At 37.8% G+C, this 20,029-nt stretch overlaps 1 protein-coding gene across 3 annotated transcripts in view; it reads right to left on the bottom strand.

The window, feature by feature from the left end:
- Window positions 1-20,029, bottom strand: part of SPEN (spen family transcriptional repressor) — a 95,328-nt gene that overhangs the window by 50,180 nt on the left and 25,119 nt on the right. For 2 of the 3 annotated variants that reach the window (XM_081817543.1, XM_081817544.1), the window contains exons 2-3: window positions 17,444-17,764; window positions 13,882-14,358 (exon numbers count right to left, since the gene is read on the bottom strand). In XM_081817543.1, coding sequence (XP_081673669.1) covers window positions 13,882-14,358; window positions 17,444-17,764 — 798 coding nt within the window. The remainder of the gene's footprint in view (window positions 1-13,881; window positions 14,359-17,443; window positions 17,765-20,029) is intronic. The other variant, XM_081817545.1, reaches the window with a different exon arrangement.

Genomic DNA, 20,029 nt, shown 5'->3' with positions numbered 1-20,029 from the left:
GGAGCCCGATGCAGGGCTCGATCCAGGGACTCCAGGATCATGACCTGAGCCGAAGGCAGTCGCCCAACCAACTGAGCCACCCAGGCGCCCCAAAACTCAGTATTTTTAATAGCTCTATTGAGATACGCTTTCACACCAGAAAACTGACCCATTTTAAAGTATACTATTAATGATTTCTAGTATATTTATGGAGTTATACAATCATAATAATATAACTTTAATACATTTGCATCCCCCCAAAAAGAAACCACATACCTATTAGCAGTCACTCCCCATTCTTTTCCACCCCCATTCCTAGGCAATCACTAAACTACTTTGTGTCTGTATAAATTCACCTTATCTGGATATTTCATATAAATAGAATCATATAGTATGTGGCCTTTTGTACTGGCTTCTTTCAGTTAGCATGTTTTTGAGGTTCATCCATGTTATAGCAAAGATCAGTACTGGTATAAAGACTAGCCAAATTTCAAGTGCTCAATGTGGCCAGTAGACAGTACTGAGCAACCTAGGTATAGAACCAAAAAGCTCCTCAAGAAACAAACATATCACCTGTTAAATAAGAGACCATGTTAAGCACCTGGATGGCTCAGTCAGTTAAGCCTCTGCCTTCGGCTCAGGTCATGATCCCAGGGCCCTGGGATCAAGCCCCACATCAGGCTTCCTGCTGACCTGGAAGTCTGCTTCTCTCTCTCTATGCCCCTCCCCACTGCTCATATTCTCTCTCTCTCAAAATCTTTAACAAAAACCTTAAAAAAAAGACCATGTTAAAGGCATGAGAATCCTTAAAGAGAAATGCCATTTATGACAGATAACACTTGAGAGGTTTTGTGGTTTTTTGTTATTGTTTTTAAGACTTACATGAGAGAGCGAGAACACACACAAATAGGAGGGGCGGGGTGGGGGGAAATCTCAAGCAGATGCCATGTTGAGCTCGGAGCCTGACTGGGGGCTCAATCTCACACCTTGAGATCATGACCTGAGGTGAAACCAAGATTCAGACATTTAACCGACTAAGCCACCCAGGTTCCCCACACTTTAGAGGTTTGATTTTAAAGTAATTGTTATAGCATATATAAAAACCATTACAAAAAACTAATGCCAGGGTGTTATCTTGATAAAGCCACAAATATTTCTCATTATATAATTCCAGATAGCTCAAACAAGTGAGCAAAACGAATCTTAAAGGCGTAAATTTCCACTTTAAAAGTACAGAATTGGGATGCCTGGGTGGCTCAGTTGGTTAAGCAACTGCCTTCGGATCGGGTCATGATCCTGGAGTCCCGGGATCGAGTCCCACATCGGGCTCCCTGCTCGGCGGGGAGTCTGCTTCTCCCTCTGACCCTCCCCCCTCTCATGCTCTCTCTCTCTCATTCTCTCTCTCAAATAAATAAATAAAAATATTTAAAAAAAATAAATAAAAGTACAGAATTAGGGACGCCTGGGTGGTTCAGTCAGTTAAGTGTCTGCCTTTGGCTCAGGTCATGATCCCAGAGTCCTGGGATGGAGTCCCACATCGGGCTCCCTGCTCAGTGGGGAGTCTGCTTCTCCCTCTCCCCCTGCTCGTGCTCTTTCTCAAATAAATACATAAAATCTTTAAAAAAAAAAAAGAAAGAAAGAAAAGTACAGAATTAACAAAGTGGACCTTAGTTCGAGGGTACCTACCACTTTATACTTCAAAAACTACCTTTGTTGATAATTTAAAACAAAACATACTCACCACCCCTTGTTCAGGATTTTACCAACAATTCACACGTTTTTTTAAAAAGTTTTTAATTTATGACATTAAGAAAAAAATGATTAACTAAGCCAAATTCTAAAAATGTCCAACCCTATTTTATTGAGCTATATATATATATAAAACGTCTTCCCACCTGATTCTATGAATATATTTTACTATCCGCATAGTAGCATATAGTTCTTCTAATCTCCTCATCTATATCAAGAAAAATTTTTAGAGTATGACTCAGATTCTTAGGAGAAACCAACTCTATTTTGCAAAGTTAATCTTAAAATGTATTTTACTTAGGTGGCCCAGTCGGTTGAGCGTCTCTCAGTTTTGACTCAGATCATGATCTCAGGGTCATGGGATCGAACCCCGCGTCAGGCTCCGAGCTCAGCACCGAGTCTGCTTGAGAGTTTCTCTGCCCCTCTGCCCCTCACCCTGCTCATACATGTGTGCTCTCTTCTCAAATAAGTAAATAGAATCTTTGAAATATATATATAAATTTCACTTAATATTTTGTCTATCTGGAAAGAGGAAATTCATCTATTCAACAAAGTGGATCTAGGAAGATGTTCTATAGAGGTCACTTTATACAATTTCTAGCAACAGTCAACTCTAGTAGCATCTAATTTAATGAATGACCACAAGATTTTTTAAGTAAATAAATTACCAGAGGGTGCTCTATTTTCTCACAAGAGAAGCAATCACAAAACTACCCTTTATAAATAAAGGCAATCATTTAGTTTATACTCTAAGACACAAATAAAAAAAAAAACAGGGGACGGTACCTGTAATAAAATCTTGGCTAATTCTGAGCTTCAGAAAATGGTAATGTTTAAAATAAGATTTTAACTTTAAGATTACCACATTTTCCTTTATATCTGTGATGGATGATCCCTTATTCAGGGCAGGGTGAAATTATACCAGAGTTTCTGAGAATGACCTCCAAATGTAAACAACTCAAAAAAGATAAAAGAGAAGAACACCAAAATTGCTCTGTAAATTTCTACCGTAAGTAACAGAGACTAACAGAAGTTTCAATCTCATTCCAAAAGTCTGGAACATAAGCAAGGTTATGGAAATTTCCATTTTCTATATAGCCCTGGCATCCAGAAAGACAAAAATAAATGTACTCTTTTATTTGTGGCTTAGTGACTTCTGGGTATTCTCTGATCAGGAATTAGGCCATGTTTAATCACTTAATTCCCTTATTTCTCAAAGAAAGCTAAGAGGTTCTTTATATGCACAAAGTAGCCGTGACACTAACAATTTGCAATTTAAGCATAATTTTTTTTTTTAAGAGTTTGCCTCCAAGTCAAACAAAATTCAGGACAGTTTTTTTTTTATTTTAAAATTTGTTGTTTAGGATTTTAATCTGAATTACTTTTTGTCAATTTGAAAGCAACGTTTAAAAAAAATCCACTTCAAAAAAAAATTTACTTCAAGATTAAAACTCACAAGACACGGAGTCACAAGTTTACCCCCAAATCTATTTTCATTTCTTCCATTTAAGATCAAACCAAAACAAACCCCTGCACAACCTAAATGGAAAGAATGAAAGGGTAAGGGAGGGACAGTTTGTCACTTCAAAAACACTAACTTAACTAAAAGCAAAATTCCTGGGGAACTTTGGAAATTTAATTTTTGATAGTAAATTCTTTTTTTTTAAGATTTTGGGGCACCTGGGTGGCTCAGTCGTTAAGCATCTGCCTTCGGCTCAGGTCATGATCCCAGGGTCCTGGGATCAAGCCCCGCATCGGGCTCCCTGCTCCGCGGGAAGCCTGCTTCTCCCTCTCCCACTCCCCCTGCTTGTGTCCCTCTCTCGCTGTGTCTCTCTCTGTCAAATAAATAAATAAAATCTTTAAAAAAATAAAATTAAAAAAAAAAAAAGGTTTTAAAAATTTATTTGAGAGAGGGAGGGAAGGAGAGCACAAGCAGGGGAAGGGGCAGAGAGACAATCTCCAGAAGACTCTGGGCTGAGGGTGGAGCCATGGGGCTGGATCTCATGATCCCGAGATCAAAGACCTGAGCCGAAATCAGTCAAGAATTCGAGACTCAACTGACGAGCCATCCAGGCACCCCAAATTTTTGGTAGTAAATTATCACCAAGTGCAAACCATGTTATTATGCACCCAAGCAATGGTATGGCAGACACTGTTTTTCAAGCCTTGGCTTTTAAAGGACAGAAAACAAAAAGTTACAGGGAAAGCAAGGGAGTAATAGAGTAAAGATGCACTGGAAATAGAGTTCACACCAGCTTCTAGTCTTAAACTTACTGTATCTGAAATGCCTCCCCCTAGGAACGAATCGGGGTTAACTGGCAGCCACTTCACAGCCTGCTCCTCCCCACTGCCTGTCCAGTCCCAGCGCAGTCGCCTGCCTGGTCCCCGCCCCACCCCCTGGGCTGAGGGCTGGGCAGAAACTCTGGCAAAATAAGGAAGCCTCTGGGAGGTGGCAAGCGGCCAACTCAAACTGGATGATTCCAGTTTAGGCTGGTTTGACTCACAAACAAGCAGTTCTTAGCTTTCCCCACAATATTCAGACACACTGGCTGCCGAGGCAGCATACAATGAGTTCTCCTCATTTGCTATCCGCGTTGTCTACCTTATTCTCATTTCCCTAGCAGCAGGGAATCTCAAGTGAAAGCCAGATTCTCCAGTACAGAGCAAATATGGATCAGCCTAGCACTTGTTTCCAAAACTGCCTATTCCATACAGACCCCTAATGCTGACACCACCTATTACCTATGGAAAGCCTTCCTGAAATGCTTGTACTTGACAAAAAGAGGAAAACTAGAAAGGAAATCGATCTATTTATAGATCTCCACAATGGAAGTTAAGCCCATCAGAGTAATCAGAAAGCAAACACCTCCATTTTCCATATTTAGCATTAAAAAGGCTTGGCTAGCTAATATGACTCCAAAAGACAGAAGGTTGTGTAGCTTATTGCCTCCAAAATAAAATTCAAAAATATACTCTTCAACTGCTGGTGGGAATGGAAAAAGATACTACTAATACATATATACATAAACACACATATAGATACATAATTACACACACACATTCATCGGGGTGTACTCTCCAAAGCACACACTGCCAAACACTTATTCCATGCTGCTCAACAGCCCCAAAACTGATTTAAGAGGGAATGAACAAATGTTCAATCTTCTGGAAAGTGTGGTATTTAAGGGAGCAACTCAAAATATGGGGAGGCTTTGTATATTTTAAATCTAATAGTTTTCTCCAGGATTGCAGACACACTAATTTGCTTGCTGTTCTCGTTTTCCCCCCTAACCCTTCTCCCTCCAAGTAGGTAGCTTTTTAAAGAACTTTGATACCTGTCAACTGTACTTCAATAGAGAAAAAATAAATTTTCTATGAAAAAAAAATGAGAACTTAGATACCAATATTTCAAGGAGAATAGTCATAAAGTCAATGAAACCACCAGATGGCTTTTATTTAATTTCATCACAAATAAGAGTTGCAAATTTCAAGATAAAAACTTTATTTAATGGTTGGAAATAGAGCAATGAATACATTTTATTTACAATACTGACTTTCAGCAAGACAGTCTTCCTTTTAAAATCTAAGATAATTTCAGCTGTCTAAAAAAGTAAAAATGAGGCAGAAGGGCAAAATAATAAAACAGGCTAAGAATCGTTGTGAAACCCAGAAATAAATCAGCTATTTAAAATGCATTAAAATGATATTTTACTTAGACTTAAAATAAGCATGCAAATATTTTCATTTTATAAGGGGCAAAAGATAAAGAAACATCCCTCCTAATAATATTTATTATCCTTAACTTTGGCTTCTTAAAGGCTTAGATAAACCTCTACTGTTCCTCCTTCAAAGTCCTCTGAACGCTCCCAAAACATACTTCACCAGTTATCCCCAAATCAATAAACATCTAATCATCTATTTTTACATTTTAGTTGGCATAGTTTATGTTTCAATGGTTTCTGTGCATAGGTATCTTCTCTTTACACACTCAAAGAACAAAAAAAAATCTCTTTTCAATTTAAGTGATCATCTCAAACTGACAGGTATAAAGAGTAGCAAAGAGGAGAAAGGTTGGTATTATGCAATAAAACCAACTTAATTTCTACTCTCATTTCAATCCTACACAGGTACAAACAAAAGAGCTAGGGGAAAAAAATCATGGTTTCTAAACACCAATTTCCCAAATATGGTTTGATTTGTTGTTATCATTTTTTCCCTGAGATTAAAAGGCATTACTTGTAGTGGAAGTGACTTTCTTCTGTTAAAAAAATTTCTTCTAGGGGCGCCTGGGTGGCTCAGTCATTGGGCATCTGCCTTCGGCTCAGGTCATGGTCCCAGGGTCCTGGGATCGAGCCCCGCATCGGGCTCCCTGCTTGGCGGGAAGCCTGCTTCTCCCTCTCCCACTGCCCCTGCTTGTGTCCCTCTCTTGCTATGTCTCTCTCTGTAAAATAAATAAAATCTTAAAAAAATTTTTTTTCTTCTATTTTTGTGCCCCTAAATATATCTCAGAATAAGGAATCACAGTCCAACAGAACCAAATTTTATTTCCAACTAAATCCAGAAACTACTTGCCTATTTGTTATTATAGACAAGACATCATTTTTGAGGATTAAAAACTCAGACAAATGTGTTTTTATGATTAAACATTACAACAGGGGCGCCTGGGTGGCTCAGTCAGTTGAGCGTCCAACTCTTGATTTCAGCTCGGATCATGGTCTCAGGGTCGTGGGATCTGGCCCGTGTGGGGCTCCCTGCTCAGCGGGGAGTCTGCTTCTGCCTCTCCCTCTGCCCCTCCCCCTGCTCATGCTTGCTCTCTAAAATAAATAAATAAATCTTTTAAAAAAAATAAACATTACAACAATCACCAACAAACTGCTAATTATTAATTCCTTTAACACTTAAGAAAACTGACTTTTGGGGCACCTGGCTGGCTCAGTCAGTGGAGCATGTGACTCTTGATCTCAGGGTCATGAGTTTGAGCCCCATGTGGGTGTAGAGGTTACTTAAAAATAAAATCTTTAGGAGCGCCTGGGTGGCTCATTCTGTTAAGCATCTGCCTTCAGCTCAGGTCATGATCCCAGGGTCCTGGGATCGAGCCCCATGTTGGGCTCCCTGTTCAGTGAGGAGTCTGCTTCTCGCTCTTCCTCTCCCTCTGCCACCTCCCCCCTCTCATGTCCTCCCTTTCTATCTCAAACAAATAAAACCTTTTTTTTTCTTTAAATAAAGATTTTATTTAGTTACTTGTCAGAGGGAGAGCGAGAAAGCACAAGCAGGGGAAGCAGCATGCAGAAGCAGCAGCAGACTCTCCACTGAGCAGGGAGCCTGATGTAAGACTTGATCCCAGAACCCTGGGATCATGACCTGAGCTGAAGACAGATGCTTAACCGACTCAGCCACCAGGCATCCTTCAAAATCTTTTTTTTTTTTTAAGATTTTTTATTTATTTATTTGAGAGAGAGAGAAGGGTCAGAGGGAGAAGCAGATTCCCCGCTGAGCAGGGAGCCCGATGCGGGACGCGATCCTGGGACTCCAGGATCATGACCTGAGCCGAAGGCAGACGCTTAACCAACTGAGGCACCCAGGCGCCCCCAAACAAATAAAATCTTCAAAAAAAAAAACCACTTTTACTTCATATATGTATTAAAACTACTTCCATATCTCACAGTTTCCAGCACATTATATATATCATAGCAAACTGGATAGTCAGGTAATAAAATGAGTGTTCCTTCCCCAAATCAACATTCTAAATAAGCATACTTGTAAAATAAGAGAAATGGAAGGTACATGGTCACTTTGATACATGTAACACCACCAATCCCAATGGCTTCCCTCTCACCTTATCAGGCTCATCCATAATCTTTCACAAGCCTGCAAGATGACAGCAATTTTGGAAAATTTTCTTTTTCTTTTTTCTTTTTAAACTGAGTGACAGTAAAGCAAAGTTGAATGAGCAATAGTACAAAGCTCCCAAAGAGGGAGACGACCTGAGAGGGTTGCCTGGAAAATTTTCTACATGAACCTGAAAGTAAGTTCTCTCTCCTTAAATAACTGCAAACCTCCTCTTGAAATCATAGACAAAAGGTTATTTGAATAAAATTCCCCCTCTAAGAAACTATAATCTATAATGTCTTGATTTTTCACAAAATGACTAGCAGAACTGATCTTTACAGAAAAAATATGCTCATTAGATTCCTTTTAACTATTATCTGTTGTAAAAATCCAGGATCTGCTCAATATGCTAATTACTGTTTAAATATAATTCAGGTAAAATAATCTTAAATGGTCTATCATTAAAAAAAATGAGTAGGGCTATGGTCACCTTTGATATAATTTACTAAAAAAAATAAAAGAAATATACAAACAAGTTCTACAAATAATACTAGCAATAAGAAGTATTTTTCAGGGGCGCTTGGGTGGCTCAGTCAGTTAAGCATCTGCCTTTCACTTGGGTCATTATCCCGGAATCCTGGGATGGAGCCCCACGTCGGGCTCCCTGCTCAGCGGGGAGCCTGCTTCTCCCTTTCCCTCTGTCCCTCCCTCCTCCACTCATGTTCTCTCTAGATTGGTTTCTCTCTCTCTCAAATAAAATAAAAAAAAAAGATTTTTCTTTTTTTATATATACAGTTTTTTTTTTTTTTTAAAGATTTTATTTATTTATTTGACAGAGAGAGACACAATGAGAGAGGGAACACAAGCAGGGGGAGTGGTAGAGGAAGAAGCAGGCTTCCCACCAAGCATGGAGTCCGATGCGGGGCTTGATCCCAGGACCCTGGGATCATGACGTGAGCCAAAGGCAGACGCTTAATGACTGAGCGACCCAGGTGCCCCCCCCAAAAAACTATTTTTCACTTCCCTTTCAATAAGAAGTAAATTATTCCAACTGCAAAGCTAAGACATTAAACAAGAGAGGGGCCTTTGCATAAATCACACCACATCTTAATAGAGCATCAGTGCTGAAAAGTCGATTGCTCGAAGATCCATATGCTTTTCTTGTTACTTTAAATAAACACCACAAAGGCTATTTCAAATGTCAGTTTTCCTGCCCTGGAAGTAAGAAAAAGAGAATGTCTCTCTCTCCCCTGTCCCCAAGCTTCTGCCTTAAATCTTCCAATTATGGGGGACCCTGGCTGCTCAGGCGGTAGAGCATACAACTCTTGAGCTCTGGGTCATGAGTTTAAATCCCACATTGGGCATGGAGCCTACTTTAAAAAAAAATCTTCCAATCATGACAGTATAAAAGAAATTCCAGTAATATAATTAACTATACCAAAAAACACATGAAATTTCATCAAATTATTTTCTAAATCAACTTATTCTCATTTTAAAAATCTATATGTAGAAAGCTTGCTCTAAACTCTGATTCAGGGCGCCTGGGTGGCTCAAGTTGGTTAAGTGTCCAACTCTTGATTTCAGATCAGGTCAAGATCACAGGGTTGCGAGACTAAGACCCACACTGGGCTCCAAACTTAGTGGGGAGTCTGCTTGAGATTCTATCTCCTTCTCCCTCTGCCCCTCCCCAGGCTCACATGTGCTCTCTCTTGCTTGCTCCCCGCCCCCCAAAAAGAAAAGAAATTCTGATTTATTCAAACGGGTAACTAAGCATGATTTAATGCCACATGGCTTACCAAAAGTCACAAAGAGACAATGAAATGTCACTTACTACAGTTATTTTCATGTAGTTACCCTTGCTTATTACTACGTTCATTTTGCTTCCACCTAAAGACCTATTTTTGTGAGAATAACAATCTGTAGTTACCAGACATATTTAGACAGACAAGCCAAAAGGGTTCAGAAGAACGAAAAAGAAAAGGATGACCATAGCCCAGAAAGCTTTTAAGGAAGATGAAGCTGCTTTTGGAAAGCTGGAAAGATGCACTAGCCATAGACACCAAATTAATATAAATACATGTTAGCTCTTAATTAGACACGTATGTAGTTTTTCTGTTTTGGCTTAGCCATTGCAAATGTTTAAACTACTTCTATTCTTGGGGTGCCTGGCTGGCTCAGAAGAGCATCCAACTCTTGATCTCGGGGTCAAGAGTTCAAGCCCCACATTGGATGTAGAGATTATAAAAAAATAATAATAAACTTAAAAAAATAATAAAAATAAATAAACGGTTCTATTCTTGGGGCTCCATACAACCTATCTTACTCCATAAATTTGGTACACACAAAAACAATATTTGTTAACTAGATGGCTGAATGTAAACTCAAAAGTCAACTTTAGACTAAAAAGAGATTTAGAGAAGTAACCTATTGAATAGGAGGGAATAGAATAAGAACAGGTTTAGGATTATCCAAATCTTAACTCTCTCCCTTTACCCCCTTTCATCCATTTCCCCCACCCCCCCCTTTCATTCAGTAAACCTCTATTGAGTATAAAATCAAGGACGGCCAGGATATCTTTTCAGCAGTCTGGTGAAGTCTATGCATCACTTTCCAGAATAATGTTTCTAAATGCATAAAGTAAAATAAATAGGAATAAAAGGGAAACCAATTATATTGATGCAGTTATTAAAATATTTAAATTTTTGTGATATAATGTTTTCATTAACATTAAATTACAATACTTAACACTGAGTTTAATAACTACTTCCCAGTAATGACTAGAAACCCCACTGTGAGGTATCTGCAACTATAATAAATTACCTGTGGATTTATACTGGTAACAAAGTAACTCATACTGTCAATACTACTGTTTTTTGTTGCCTACTTTAATAATGGGAGGCAATACTTAATTTCAGTTACAGGTTACTAGTGAAAAGATGTAATTTTCCCCATCCAAGTTCAGGGACCCTAAGCCAGCCCAATCATCTTTGGGTGTGATCAAAGTAAACAACTGGGAAACAAAGCACAGTCAAAAACTACTTTAAGGTATCGGGAAAGTTTATGAACTAATTTAAAGTCAATAAATTAAATTCCTTTAACCTGTATTACAGAAAATTCATTAACGTGACAGGAAAAAGAAACCCAATGATAGGAAACTACAGAAATACAGTATGTTCAAAATCAGGGCTTTTAAAATAAATACCTTTTTTTTTTTAAAAAGATTTTATTTATTTATTTGAGAGAGAGAATGAGATAGAGAGAGAGAGAGCATGAGAGGGGGGAGGGTCAGAAGGAGAAGCAGACTCCCTGCTGAGCAGGGAGCCCAATGCGGGACTCGATCCCGGGACTCCAGGATCATGACCTGAGCCGAAGGCACTCGCTTAACCAACTGAGCCACCCAGGCGCCCCTAAAATAAATACTTTTATGGAATATATGCATTTAAAATTTTCTGTTGAAAGGAAAAGTGACTCCCTAAACCATGACAGAGAAAGAGACATACAGCACCACAGGGCTGCACACAGGAAAGTTTATACCATTAAGCCCCAGTTCTCACCAGTTAAATACTGAGAACAGTTACGCAGAAACTGTAAGTGTGTCATTTATAAAGAGTTCACAACCAGACTGCTATCAATCCCATGTTTACTCATTGGAAATGCACTGCTAGGAATCTGTTCACCAAAGCTCCAACAATTAAGGGGGATGGAGGGTGACTGACTTCCCAGTCAGTCATGCAGACAGAATACTATATAGCTAGAACCAAGCTATATTTTATCTACTATAAGATGCTAATTTGAAACATTTTTAAAAAACTTGGAAGGTCATAGTTTCACAGTCATAAAGCTTTAAAGATTACAAAAAAGAACTTATTTCCTCCAAAAGGAAATTGAACATTCTGAATCTATATAACATCTCAAAATATTACACTCTGAGGTCAACGTAATAGTAAAGGAAAAGAGGACATCTGATAAAAGGGAGGCTGAACCGAGGGATAATGGGTATGCTCTGCCCACCAAAAGATTTTTTTTCCTTGTACTTGCTTCAATAATATGTAACAACCAAATCTTAGCTAATATTTACATTACTTTTGTTTTATCCGTTGTGTTAACTAAGAAATGTATCTAAGTGTTTCAACTATTTATTGAACATGTACTGTGAGAAAGATAATATGCTAGGCTCTATGGTGTGCAAAAAGGAAGACCTGGTCCTGTTCTTAGAGGATAGCACTGAAAGGCCTGTCACTCAGTCCCATCTCCAGAAAGTTCACCTGTTTCTCACAAATCAATATAATCTGATTATTAACATAATGTCTCTCCCACCTGTCCCAAGTTAGGCATTCTCAGAGTCCAAGACTTTATTCTCCAAGCTACTGAAATAGCCTCCTCACCACAATCTTGGTCTTTCCTAAGTCACCAGATGCCCTTCTAAAGCACAGATCTCAAACTATCTCCCTTCTCAAAATCTTTCAACCACTCATCTCTGCATAAAGAACCAAACCCAAAATCATTATCAATGTTAAGTCATTCTAAATTATGTGCTGTTCACAAAACATTCTTCCATTTGTATCCTTTAAGGTTGTTCCTTCAACCCACAATGTTCCCTGCCTGGCTAAAACTCAGCTCTTCTTGTTAAAGTCCTACATAATAGCCTTTATAGCCCTAAATCATAAAAACTTCCAGCCCTAAGCATGAATCAGGTAGCTGACAGAAGAGGAAATATCTTCAACAACTGTAATTCAGTCCCCGTGTACATTTTCTAAGCTTATTCTGCCTTTGTGGCAGTTATCTTTCTGACTGTAAATATTCAGAAGCATATAACTGTTCCTTTAGCTTACATAAACAGTGATCAGCTCCATCAAATTAATCAGATGGCCTCTGGGTTCAAGTTTGTGAGCCCACATGCTAAGGGCCAGATCCCAAACCACTATCACTCCCACTGAAGTACAATGCCAACCTGAAGGCCCTGTATCATGTTTCTCCAATTTCAACACTTCCACAATTGGTCGGCTTTTCAGTAAGTTTTGACACAATGGAATGCTACTGTATCCCTTTAATGAGGTAGGTTTAGGGGAAAAGGACTAAAACTTGAGTATCTTAATTCTGTGTAGGAGACAGGACATGACAAGACTTTATAATCAGCTTACAGAGTTCAAATGAACCTTGTCAAGATATCAAATAAATTCATGAGAGGTTAAGGGTTTTCATCCATGTCACAGAGCTACAACACTGGAGCCAGAACATAATTTTCCCCAATTACATGATCATTTACTTTTCTTAAATTAATTCTAAGCAGGCAATACTAAAACAAAAATCATTAATCTGGGCATTTTAATCAGGTCAAAAAATTTTGTATCCTATAAATTTAAAATGCACACCATCCAAGTATCAAACTAGGATATCTGGCATAAATAGGATGAATAACAATAACTGGAAATGAGGAATGGTTAAAGACTACCAATAACTGAAGCAGTAATAATAACAGCTAGCAATTATTGAAGGCAGCATTTAATATATATGGGTATCAAGCTAAGCACTTAAAGACATTTTTTCATTTTAATCTTCACAATAACTTTAAAGCATGATTCTCACAAAAGAGAAAGCTGAGGCATAGACAGCTTAAGTAACTTGTCCAAGATTATAAAATGAGTATGCTATACTATCTACCTAGATCTGTGATAAACTTCTAAGATGTTTGCTGTTAAGATTACCTTCAAATTATTTTTATCTTTAGAATAAAACTCCTTTGTAAAAAAAATTCCCAACTAATGAAATTAGCTCACTCAGCCTTAGTGAACAGCTGTTACAACCTACATTTAAAGAAAGCTTTTCTACTTAAGTTTATAAATTGGCTATCACCTTGATGTTAAAATTAGTTAAAATGTATCCAAAAGTTGATTTAGTCACTGACAGATGTGTCAACAATATATTTCACCAATACATCCTGAAACAAAAGGCTTTTATGAATTTTCAACCAAAATAATAGAAGTTAACATTATACACCCAAGAAATTAAAAACTTTAAAGAGATACCATGGCACAGGATTTACTTCATTCAGCTAAAGTTATCGTTTTTCTCTTTTGGCCATTTTAATATTGAGCATCTGGAGCACAAAACAGTATTTGCAAATCACTTAATTGCAGGTACTTGACAGAATGGTGAATTCCATGGCCACCCACTAATCAAAGCCTCTTCACTTGTTATATACATGATCCAAGATTACTTACTTTGAAAATATTACTATGCTACAAATCATTACCACTAATTGTTGAGAATTTGTGACATTTTATTCAACAGCTCGTCTGTTAGAACAAAAAGCTGTTAACCTACCTGTCACTGCTGGTACTACTGCTGCTGCTGATTGAGTCACTACTGGAGGATCTACTCCTAGAGCCGCTGCCGCTAGGGGACCTGGTAGGTCTAGACGCTTGGCTAGCCAGTCTCTGAGGAGACTGATTTCTAGACTGTGATGAATGTGGTGACCGACTCCTGCTGTGCTGGTAATTCCGCTCTGGCCTTCTGCCTCGTACCTCCCGGGTAATATCATCCCTGTAGATATCCCTGTGTACCACACTGGGCAGTGTAAACTGCTCCCGAGCCCTAGGTTCGTATCGGGGGTCATGAGCATCAAAACGGTTTGGACTTCGACTTCGAGAAGTATAATAGAGCCCATGTTGTAAAGTCCGCTCGCGAGGATCTCTATAGTAATCCTGATCGTAATGTCTTGTCCGATCAAATCCTCCCGTCCCCCGTTCATGGTGTCCATAGGCACTATGTTCATAAGCACGCTCCCTGTTATCTGAAGCCCTGCATTTAGGAGGGGGGGAAAAATATTTACTCAATCAGAAAAGGGCAAGCAAAACTAAAAGCAAGTCATGCAAACATTCATTTCAGCATTGTCTGTCTTTGCAACTGTCATTTGCTAAACAGCATTAACCTACTTAGTAAGCAAACACTACTAAGCTTAACATTTTACTTAACTCCAAAATTTTCACAGCTGAGCAACCATTGTGTATATTGGGCTTTCATGACTAGTGTTCTGCAAGTCAGATGCTCTTTTTATTAGGGATTTTCTGGCTTATGTACAGAAATATACATATACCATCTCCTTTTCATTTGCAGTTTAATGTAACAAGAAGGGACTGTCATTTTAATATCAAAGTTTTCTATACTTCCACCTGATTAAAATATATACCAAACTTTTACTTACTTGACAAATTTATTTTAGGCAAAATTTCCATAATACATTTTAACACAGACATGAAAGCCCTATTGCAATGTATGTCCCAGCAGTAAGAGGGCATTTTCAAAGAAGTCCAGAAAAAAATTTTAAGTATAACTTTTTCTCATTAACTTTCGACTTCTTGAGTAATTATAAAAACTACCAGATTATGTAAACTGCTGTGCCCAATCACATTTAATAACAGAAATGGAATCTTAAAAGAAAAAGACAACAACTTAAGTTATCAAAATACTGGATTGACACATGCTATTCTATGGTAAATTCAATTAAAGAATAAAGATTATTTTCTCTCCTGGTGCTATCAAATTCCACATAATTTTTAAAACAACTATTCCATGATTCTACTTGTTAATGTCTATACTTAATGTTTACAGGAAATATACTCTCAAAGGTTTTAGCTAAAATCAAATTGCCTCTGATGAAATCAGCCAACTTTGGAAACTAAGATATTCATTCGAAGGTTGCTATCAGCATGGTTTAACCTAAAAAAAATATTTCTGTAGGACATGAATATTTGCCAACCTACAGTTACAAAAAATTGTTGCATGTTCAATTACACACATGCAATTATGTGCTAATACTGAAAACCAATTCTAATCCTATAAAGAAATCTTAACATCTTCTACTTTTGTAGAAAACCAGAACTCATTTCCTGAGTTCCTAAAAGACCATTTCATCACCTGAATCTCAACTTGAGATTGGGTTTCTTCCCAACCTTATCTTTGGATGAGATCTTCTATCAAAAGATTAAGAAATCATCAAAAACACAGAAAAATTAGAATCTTTCCAGTGAAGAATATCTGGCAAAAATCTTACAACTAATACTATGTCCCCAATACATACATAGCTCCAAATCTCTGCACTAATCTTCATTTTCACCCACCACTTCACTTAGTAGCAACCATACCTTCCTAGGCTATTTCTGCTTTTTGCTGCTATGATGTAAAGCAACTGGCATGGCAAAAAATTCAGTAATACCTTTCCTATTTAAATGTATTAAATAACTTTCTCCTTTTTAAATTTGCTACATTTCTGGCAATCGGATAGGTACTTCAACGTCTAACAAACAACAGGGTTTCCTTTGAGACTTAAGAGAAAATTTCACAAATAATTCATTTAGCACCCTATCAAATGTTAATTGGTAAAAGCTGTTATTAACGATACAACAGAAGCAATAGGCAATAGTTCTAGGAGAATTACTGCTACAGCTGATATTTTAGGAAGATACAGAAGGCAGGCACAAGAACTAGCAGGGCTGAAATCTAATAGCTATTCTTTGATTCATCTATTAGTACTAAATACTTCTAGAGTTAGTGGGGGGAAAAAAGAGAGAGTTTGACTTGGGTTAGGAGAGGGGCTAATATACACAGGTCAGGACATACCAACCTTTTCCAAGTGTGGAAACACGACCTATAATCCCAATTAAATCTAGGGAGAGAATTGTGAACATAACTTCCCCAATTTTGGCCCCTCTTATGGGGGTAATCCACCTTCTTAATGGGCAAGGGTGTCAAATGATATTTAGATGAACCATAAGGAAAAAAAAAATCTTAGTGACCAGATAAAATAATTCCACTGGAAGCAAGTAGTCCCAGACAAACTGTAACTCTCAAACCCCCAGACTTCTTTCTTGAGATAGCAGACAATTATAAATTCATCCACATTCATAAAAATTTCCAGCCCTAAGTAGGAATCAGGCAGCTGACAGAAGAGGAAATATCCTCTACGATTCCACCAAATGAGGAAGAACAGTTGCTCCCCATTAGTTCACCTTTGTAGCCATCCAGCACAGTCAATTTTGATTGCTGTATCCACAACTGATCGTCACCATGTGTTCAAGGCTAAAGTACCTTTAACTGGACAGCAACTTGCTTAAGAAACAAAATAGTAATCCTCTTCCCCTGGGCTAATGGAATCTTGACTGCATGACATCCCATACATTCCAGCAATTAGAAAAGAATGGCTATATTCCAGGATTTAGAAACATTCATCATCTCAAATTTCTCCCATTCCATCAAGGAGTATAATTCCAACATGGAAACTGTGTAGATCCAAAATGGAAAAAATCAAACATTGCCTTCACTCTTCTTCATCCAAGTACAGATTTCCAGATTAAAGTATTGTTTGTAGGATCCAAGCGGTTGAATCATTATGGTCTGCTAGGTTTTTGGGGACAATCCAATTTGTTTGTACACTTTGTGTAGTGAAAATTGAGAAGCAGATATCAACTTCTAAAAGAATCTGTAGGCTCTAATATTCCAGAAATATTCCATATAGTACAACCACAAAATCTGTAGCCAAATAGCTCCATCAGATAGCAGAGATATATCCAAGGAAGGCCTTCAGATTATCCAAGAGAAGGAATAATTAATTCTAGAAGACAGGTAACTCCAAAAATGATACTGCCATACAAAATCTTCCACCATTTTATATCTCAGGAGTAGATATCCAACCAGCTGCAGGAAATAATCCTCTACGATTCCACAAGATACCAGCCACTGGGATAGAAATCACTTCCGTTTCCAACCCAAAATAGGAAACATTGAGAATGCCCAAAACTTTAAATCCATCTGGGGCCCCTAAATATGAGTTTCTGTTTCTCACCATATCAAATACAAAATACCTGCCTACAGAAACCTTGGAACTTACCCATCAAGTCTCCGCTCATAACGTCCTTCTCGTGCATGAAGTGATGGTGGGGGGCCATAAGCAGGCCCTCCACCACCTCCTCTGAACCCAGAAACCTCTCTACTACGAGATGCTATGGAAACTGTATCATCCAATCCCCGAGCAGCACTCGGAATGGTGCCTGGTTCATTATAATCCGTGCGTAGGTCTCTATCTCCCATTTTGTTGACTGAGTTGTGAGCTTTCTGTGCACTTTTGATGTCCACAAAATCCACAAAGGCAGCCACTCCTCCTTCAGATCCCCTCTTGGGGAGAATTTTGACACTTTCCACACGGCCATATCTGGAAAAAATAAAACCAACATTATTGTTGCATAACAATAATTTTCCAAGAATAGTTTTTGAAAATGTGTTTCTTATTTTTAGACAATTTACATTATCTATGTATGTGGGAGAGGTTACAAAGTGACACTTAAGATGGCTTTTACATTCACATTTTTCTTTCTTGGGGAAAAATTTACAAATTTTTTTTTAAAGTAAGCTCTACACCCAATGTGGGGCTTGAACTCATGAGCCCTGAGATCTAGAGTCACATGCTCTACTGAACCAGCCAGCCAGGTCCCCCAAAATTTACAAATGTTTTAACCATTTTATTACTCTCACTTCTTAAATATTTACTAAATTACTTTTCACCTTTTTTTTTTTTTTAAGATTTTATTTATTTGCGAGAGAGAGAATGAGGGACAGAGAACATGAGAGGGAGGAGGGTCAGAGGGAGAAGCAGACTCCCTGCTGAGCAGGGAGCCTGATGTGGGACTCGATCCCGGGACTCCAGGATCATGACCTGAGCCGAAGGCAGTCGCTTAACCAACTGAGCCACCCAGGCGCCCTACTTTTCACCTTTTAAGAACCCTTAGCTGAAATGAATCTCTCAGATTTTTTTTTTAAGATTTTTATTTATTCATGAGAGACAGAGAGAGAGAGAGAGAGGCAGAGGGAGAAACAGGCTCCCTGCTGAGCAGGGAGCGCAATGCAGGACTCAATCCCAGGACCCTGGATCATGACCTGAGCCAAAGGCAAGATGCTTAACCATCTGAGCCATTCAGGTGCCCAACAGTCTAATTTTTTAATGCAGTTTTCTGCTATTTAGTTTTTTCCAAGAGGTTAAAACTACTAAAATTTATAATTTAGGTATACTTAAAATTGTTTTTCATTTAAATTAATAAATTTGAGAAAATCTTTTGATAGACCCTATGTTCCCATTTTTATTAAAAAAAATGCTTGATGTGTTTGTAAAGAAAAATTTTAGGGCACCTTTCATATTTGGAAGATATATGTAAGAAATATACTGATTTGGAATTTTAAAAGTCATGAAAATTCTATGAATTTCATTAGGAGTTAACTATGCTTTATGCACTTATATCTGGCATTTTAGAAAGGCAGGCACAGCAATTTTAAATATAGCATTCTTATTTGCTGACAAACCAAAATCATAATTTTACACTTCTCCTGGAGCTGACATAATCAGAAAGCAGAACTTTTCTCTTTACATTCTCTAGTGTAAGTTATACCTCTCACAAGGGAAACATAATCCTAAAATTCTGTTTTATCAGGCAACTGAACTAGAAGTAACAAAATTATTTGTCGATACTGAATTAATGAGGGGATCTTTTTTAATTTGGAAGAAATTTGATAGAAATTGGAATAGTTCTTTTTTTTCCCATACAAACATTAAACAATACCTTCCACTGTATCTGACAAAGGACTTGTATCCAGAGTATAAGAAATCTTATAATTCAACCCATTTTTAAATAGGCAAAACACTTCAACAAAGAAGACACACAGATGGCAGATAAACCCAGGAAAATCTGCTTAAAATTATTAGTCATTAGGGAAATGCAAACCAAAACCACAATGAGATACCACTTCACATCCACTAGGATGACTATTTAAGGCAGAAAAAAAAAAGGAAGAAAAGAACAAGTATTGACAAGAATGCAGAAAAATTTGAAATCCAGTGCAGATCTAGTAGAACTATAAAATCGTGCAGCCACTGTGGAAAAGTCTGGCATTTTCTCAAGAAGTTAAGCATAGAATTATCATATGATCCAGCAATGCCATCCTTAAGAAGTGAAAACTGGGGCTCAAATAGATATGTGTACACCAGTGTTCACTGCAGCATTATTTACAACAGCCAAAAGATGGAAACAACCCTAGTGTCTACCAATGAATGAATAAACAAAATGTGAAATATACGTATAATGGGATAGTATATTAAGACATAAAAATAAACAAAGTTTTGATACATGACACAACATGGATAAAAATTATTTAAAACACCACCCTAAATGAAATAAGCCAGACACAAAAGGACAATTCGTTTATGATTCCACTTACATGAGGTATCTAGAATAGGCAAATTCATAGAGACAGAAAGTAGAATAGAGGCTAGGAGGAGCAGGGACAAGAGGGAAATGGGGAGTTATTGCTTAATGGGTATAGAATTTCTGTATGGGATGAAAAAATTCTAGAAATAGATAGTGGTAATGGTTATATACAACACCATGAATGTACTTAACACCACTGAATTGTATACCTAAAAATGGTT

Source organism: Leptonychotes weddellii, chromosome 4, assembly GCF_054177405.1.
Source record: "Leptonychotes weddellii isolate Sample4059 chromosome 4, ASM5417740v2, whole genome shotgun sequence".
Taxonomy (NCBI): Eukaryota; Metazoa; Chordata; class Mammalia; order Carnivora; family Phocidae; genus Leptonychotes; species Leptonychotes weddellii.
Note: the sequence above shows the minus strand (reverse complement) of the source record. Positions and strands in the feature narration are given on the sequence as shown.